This window comes from Rhinopithecus roxellana, chromosome 18, assembly GCF_007565055.1.
Source record: "Rhinopithecus roxellana isolate Shanxi Qingling chromosome 18, ASM756505v1, whole genome shotgun sequence".
NCBI classification, from domain to species: domain Eukaryota; kingdom Metazoa; phylum Chordata; class Mammalia; order Primates; family Cercopithecidae; genus Rhinopithecus; species Rhinopithecus roxellana.
The window spans coordinates 59,486,767-59,493,544 of NC_044566.1; the positions used below are offsets into that span (position 1 = coordinate 59,486,767).

General features: G+C 50.2%; 1 protein-coding gene across 1 annotated transcript in view; it reads right to left on the bottom strand.

The window, feature by feature from the left end:
- KL (klotho) overlaps positions 1-6,025 on the bottom strand; it is a 44,725-nt gene extending 38,700 nt beyond the window's left edge. Inside the window, exon 1 of the mRNA XM_030922389.1 lies at positions 5,170-6,025. Within this exon, the coding sequence (XP_030778249.1) occupies positions 5,170-5,988 (819 nt within the window). The 5' untranslated portion in view covers positions 5,989-6,025. The remainder of the gene's footprint in view (positions 1-5,169) is intronic.
- Between the last annotated feature and the right edge of the window lie 753 nt (positions 6,026-6,778).

The following is a 6,778-nucleotide window of genomic DNA, read 5'->3' on the forward strand; positions in this document are numbered from 1 at the left end:
TGGGATTACAGGCACCTGCCACCATGCCTGGCAAATTTTTTGTACTTTTAGTAGAGACGGGGGTTTCACCATGTTGGCCAGGCTAGTCTTAAACTCCTGATCTCAGGTGATCTACCCGCCTCACCCTCACCCTCCCAAAGTGCTGGGATTACAGGTGTGAGCCACTGTGCCCAACCCCAAATACATTTTTTTTTTTTTTTTTTTTTTTTTTTTTTTTGAGACGGAGTCTCGCTCTGTCGCCCAAGCTGGAGTGCAGTGGCCGGATCTCAGCTCACTGCAAGCTCCGCCTCCCGGGTTCACGCCATTCTCCTGCCTCAGCCTCCTGAGTAGCTGGGACTACAGGCGCCCGCCACCTCGCCCGGCTAGTTTTTCGTACTTTTTAGTAGAGACGGGGTTTCACCGTGTTAGCCAGGATGGTCTCGATCTCCTGACCTTCTGATCCGCCCGCCTCGGCCTCCCAAAGTGCTGGGATTACAGGCTTGAGCCACCGCGCCCGGCCCCAAATACATTTTAATGAAAGGAAAACGTCTAAAGTATTTCTCAAAAGTGCATAGTATATATAACTTGAGCATATATACAGTAGACAAATCGTTCACACTAATTAGTTGGGGAATAAAAATTAAACCAGCTAACAAAGTCCCTTCCAATATATACTCCTAAAGCTGGCCAGGAGACTTTACCACCTGCCCTTATTCTGAAAACTTCTTCATAATACTGCATGGTGACTACAGATAGCTTTTAACTAGACATTTTCACAATGAAATCATACATTTGATGATGAACCTTAAATTTTCACTGCAGATATCAGAGTCTGCCACATTATGTTTTCCTATTTTTTCTTACCAGATTAGGATTTGGTATTCTCTGTTCCATTGGAAAGTGGCTAGAAAGACTGACAAGGAGAGAAAATTCTAGTACCATGAATTTATAAAGGTGAAATTAGGCTATTCAGTAAACCAGAAGCTGAGCACCAAGGGAGGGCAAGATGCCATTTTCAGAGATACAGATGAAGTGAACAGGATTACCCCAGCTGGCGAAGGGGTAAAAGGGAGACAAATGGTTAATTAGAGGGAAGAGTGTGGGAGGAGGCATCCGAGCAAAGTGAAGTCCTGTGTGGGATGCCATAGAAGGAAGAGATGGCATTCAGGCATGGGGCCCAAGGGAGCGTGTGAGCTGGCTCTGGAAGAACAAGTGGGATTTGAATAAGCAAGGATTCTGTCTTGTCCACACATAATGTCACCCTGTAGAGCATCCATCATGGCACACTGCAGGGGGCAAGGCAGAAGCAAGAACCCCAGCAGTGAGGCTCTTCCCATTACCTAGGCAAGGTTGGATGGTGTCTTGCAGCTCCATCATAGTCATAGACAAGGGGAGAAGTGGTTTGATTCTGGACACATTCTGAAGGTAGGTAGAGCTGCAGGATTTGTTGATGGATTAGAAACAAGATATGAAAAAGGGGAGTAGTTAAGATTCAGGGTCCAACAACTGGAAGAGTAAAGTCACCATAACAGAGAAGGGGAAGCAGGAGTTTGGTATGGGATGTGTTCGATGTGACATGCCCATTAGACATCCACATGGAGAAGGCAGTTGTCTGTGCAAGTCTGACAGTCAGGGAAACCTGGGTGGAGACTCAAAATGCAGTCATCAGGATGTGGCGGTATTCAAAGCAGTGGCCTAGAGTGAATCTAGACAGAGCCCTGGGCCCTCCGCTATTTACAGGCAAGGTGAGGAAGAACAAGCAAAGGAGAGTAAAAGGGAATTGTCAGGGTGTTGAGAGGAGAAGCAAGGGAGAGCCAGGACCTGAAAGTCAAATTGAGGAAATGTTCAAGAGAGAAGAAGTGATGGCTTCAACAAACGCTGCAGACAGATGGGCTGAGACCTGCGCACTGACACTAATGCTCAATAGTGCCGAGATTAATATCTCCTAGCCCTACTTCCTTATGTGAAAGAAGCTGTCTTTTTCACAGGTTCCTTGCACAAATGTCTGCAAGAATCTCAGGCAGTGAGGGGAGTCAACGGTGGGGAATGGGAACACGTGTATTTCCAACTTGATTCTAATCCTCTTAGAACCCATATACAGAACAAAGACTCAGAGGCACTGCTGGCGCTGAACTCCCCAACTACAGTCCCTACTGCTGATTTCGGGGGACATTAAGAACTTTCTTTCAAGAGCTGTGAAGGCTGAGCAGTTGGTCTTCAAGTCCAAGAGAAAAGGTGTGTCCTCCTGGATTACACTCAAATGAGCAAAGCAGCCTGAGCTCCAAGCTCTCTGTAGGAGACCTCTCTCTCTCTCTCTCACTTTCTCTCTCTCTTCGCTCTCTCTCTCTCTCTCTCTCACACACACCCACACACACCATTTTTGCCAAGGCTCACTCCAGCATGAGGAACCCACAAAGAACCCCAAGACCTCCATTCTGAGCAGGGCCTCCATTATTTGTCCTGCCATTTGTTTGTTCTGCCTCATGTCCTCCCGGCCATCAATGATTCTCGACTCTCTAGTGGGGGTCAAGCTTCCCATCATCCTACGGGATCTCCTTAGCCCATTTGTAAATTAGTGGAAACACAGAGGGAGTGAGGGCAGGGTGCTAGCCTGTCTTTATCCTTCGCCAACTTCGGATCCCAGAACAAAACTGGCCCCTAAGTCTGTGCAGCAGCAATGTCTAAGTCCCAGCTAAAATGCCCTGTTATCAAAATCTGCAGAATATATTTTATCTTTTTCAGGTAAGCTCAAATGCTTCTATCCTCTCTTCCCCCGACCCCCATATACGCACCAAGAAATGTCATTGAAAACAGAATGAAAGTATCTCATACAACAAAATTAATTCAAGATACTTTCTTTGACTATGGGAACTCAATTCTAAACAAGATACAAGAATGACTAAACACCAAACTGAAAGAAATTTGAAAGCAAAATTAATATTTTACACCAACTAACAGTTTGTTTGCAGCATCAGCAAAATCAAGCATTCACCTGTTACTAATTTCCTCTAAATACAAAGTCCACCGCATTTCTAGGAAGGATGGTTAGTGTTTGGCAAATTTTTTGTGTTAAGTGTTGAAAAATATAACTGAGAAGTTAATCAGAGGACCACAAGTGGGCACAAAGATTTAAAACATGTTGATTATTTAAAACACCAGAGCACCAGAGAGCACGCAAGTCTTTATCTTATAATAAAATGATCCTATAAGTCACTATAATAACAACTGACTACTTTGTACACACGAGTTTATCCTAGGGACTCTAAAAATAGAACTTGTAGGATTTAAATCTAAAGTAAAGATTTTACGGGCATGATCTATTAGATCCTCCAGCTGATCCATTTATTTCCTTCCAGTATGAACTGATAACTTGCTTATGTTTTCTTCAAAAAGTGAGACCATTCTTCCCATAGTTTTTCTATCACCAACCATACACTGGTGGTCTTTAGGGTTTCTCAGTTCCATAAAAGAATTGAAAAAGTGTAAGAATCACTGCTCTAAAGCACCCTTATGAAAAGACATACGTAAGCATGAAATCACAAAAATCACTATGTGTTTCCAAACAAATCCAACATTCTTTTATGGCCAGTAGCAGCAAACAGGTTTTGTGGAACCGACATAAAATCTAATTTAGCCATTATTACAACATTACCAGCAGCTCAGAGCACTAAGTTACCTCAATATCCCAGTAGTGCTCTGCCCATATTATCTATGAATTTAATTAAAAGTGTTTAGAAATGGTTTTCATACTGACTTTGTTCAGAATATGTGGCTGAATTCTAAATTTAAAAATAGGTCTTCCAGGCCGGGCGCGGTGGCTCAAGCCTGTAATCCCAGCACTTTGGGAGGCTGAGACGGGCGGATCACAAGGTCAGGAGATCGAGACCATCCTGGCAAACCCAGTGAAACCCCGTCTCTACTAAAAAAAATACAAAAAACTAGCCGGGCGAGGTGGCGGGCGCCTGTAGTCCCAGCTACTTGGGAGGCTGAGGCAGGAGAATGGCATAAACCCGGGAGGCAGAGCTTGCAGTGAGCTGAGATCCGGCCACTGCGCTCCAGCCTGGGCGACAGAGCGAGATTCCATCTCAAAAAAAAAAAAAAAAAAAAAAAAAAAAAAAAAAAAAATAGGTCTTCCAGTAGGCCCACAAGACATCAAAATTGGGTACCAAAAGTTGTACATTTAAACACTTTTATTAAAATGTTTATACATGTACATATTTTATTGTGGCACAAAACTCTGTACAAAGTGTACTAACAACTGACATGATTATAAATGAATCCCCAAAACAATGGTCCCTAAATTTGAACACTAAGGAGAAAACAATGGTACCTAAATTTGAACACTAAGGAGAAAAAAGGAGGAAGAAATACTTGCGACCACTTGACCATGGCATATAAATATTTCTTGCTGTCAAAATTAATAAAATCTTTTACACAGGGGTGTTACAATTGATTTTATCAGGCTAACAATGTCATAAGTGAGGAACCCTTTCAACTGTAGAGAGCACTGTGGAAATACAGGTGTGGTAGAACAATCTGTATCACCCTGCAGTTGTTTCTGTGTTTCTATGACTAGCTTTGAGATTGTATAAAGTGGTCTTCACACCCCTGGTGAATAAGTTTGGTGGAAGCAGTTCCCTACCCTACCACAGAAGGGACCTCCAAACACAGTTTAAAGCTGACTCTCGAGGAGTTGTGTTTTGACATTTTCGCAACAGTGTGAATTCGTGCCACAAGCAAGACAGATCTTATTGGATGAACACTGAACTCGTGACATCTCCACAGACAGGAATTCTCTCTGAGCGGCTTAAGAACAAACGTGTTTCTTTCATCCACCCTGCTCATTCTCTCCCTGTAGTTTCCCCTAGCAAATCCTCCCCGCCATCACCTCTAGGAATTCCTCTACACCCAGAGAAAGGAGTTCCTTTCCTCACTGCTGAAACCGATTCCCACTTCCTTTCCACAGATGGACTCCAAGGGGCACTTACTCATGTGCCCACTGAGGGATTTCTCTCCTAATTCCACACTTTCCAACGGAAGTCAGAGCTGCTCAGTTTCCCCCTGGTGACCACATACACGTGTCCAAGTGAAGCCTGTCTGGGGGAGTCTCAGTTCCCACACTTCCCCCTGGCCCCACCTGGGGCCCTCTGTCTCCCCTGCGTGACCCTCCGCCTGGCCCCTCGCACTCACCAGGAGGAGGTTGTGCGCCACCAGGTACCCAAGCCGCGGGCTGCCCCGGATGCCGGGGGCCAGGCGCCCGGTGGCGTAGCCGTGCCAGGCCACGACGTAGGGGTTGTCGATGGTGATCCAGTACTTGACCTGGCCGCCGAAGTGGCGGAAGCAGAGCTCCGCGTAATCCCTGAAGTGGTCGGCCAGGGCGCGGTTGGCCCAGCCACCGTAGGCGTCCTGCAGGCGCTGGGGCAGGTCCCAGTGGTACAGCGTGACCACTGGCTGCACGCCCAGCTCCCGCAGCCGCTCCAGCAGGCGCCGGTAGTAGCGGAGCCCCTCGCGGTTGGGGACGCCCGCGCTGCCATTGGGGAGCACCCGCGCCCACGAGATGGAGAAGCGGTAGTGGGTGACCCCGAGCTCGCGCAGCGCCTCCGTGTCGCGGAAGACGTTGTTGTAGCTGTCGCTGGCCACGTCCGCGGTGGCGGGCTGCGGCGGCGACGGGGCGCCCGACGGCAGATTGGCGATCCGGGAGTCTCCCGGGGGTGCCAAGGGGTGGTGGGTGAACGTGTCCCAGATGGACGCACCCTTGCCGTGCTGCTGCCAGCCGCCCTCGGTCTGGTAGGCGGCGCTGCCCACGGCCCAGAGGAAGCCGTCGGGGAAGGTGCCCTGGAAGAGGCCCGCGGCCTCGGGGGCGGGAGGGCGCGCGAAGCGGGCCCAGGTCTGCGCGCCGTCGCCCGTCTCCGCGCGCAGGCGGCGGCCGCCCAGGGCCAGCAGCACCAGCAGCAGCGACAGCGACGGCGGCGGCGGCCGCGGGCGGCGCGGCGGGGCGCTGGCGGGCATGCTGCGCGGGAGCCAGGCGCCGGGGCCCCGCGCCGCGCCCCTTTATGCCCGCGTCCTGCCGCGCCCGCCCGCCCCCGGCCGGCGCGCCCACCCCCGCTCCCCGGCTGGCTCCGCTGGCAATAATTACCTGAGCCGGGCCTGCCTCCGCCCTGTCACTGGGGGCGGGGGCGCGAAGGGCCAGGGGTCCCCGGGAGGGGCGCGGCAGTGGGCAAGGTGCTACAGGCGTCGCTAGCGGACGTCGGAGAAAGGCACCTGTTTCTCCCATCTCCCGGGAGCCGCGCAGGACGTTTCGGGGACGCTCAGGTTCATTCTCTTTGCCGGCCACGCGTCCTCCGAGATCAGCCCTGGAGCGGCTTCGTCTGGGAGAAAAGGCGCCGACCAACTAGCCCCGACTTGGGCGCGGGATCCTGCCAGGCCCTGGCGGAGCGCGCCGTTGGGGAAGCACCTGCTCTCACTTTTCTCCCACTCGGAGGCCCAGAGAAGCTCCGGCTGGACATTGCTGGAGCCAATTAGGGACTGGCCTAAATCCTAGAGGGACGGCCAGGTGGGACAGCCGAGGGGGAACTTCACCGTGTGCTGAGAGAAAGGAATTCCCCCTTAGGTGAGATGCTCGCCAGGAGACGGGCCCACCCGCACCCCTCTTTGGAGGAAGACAAAGTCGATTTATGGGTTGCGTTGGGACTGGGGTTTTACTCTCCCTTTTACTGTTACCTTTTAATCATTTCAAACCAGCACTCTATCTTTGATTAGATCTCTCAGAATTCCCTGGTGAACTTCAAATCGCAGTTGT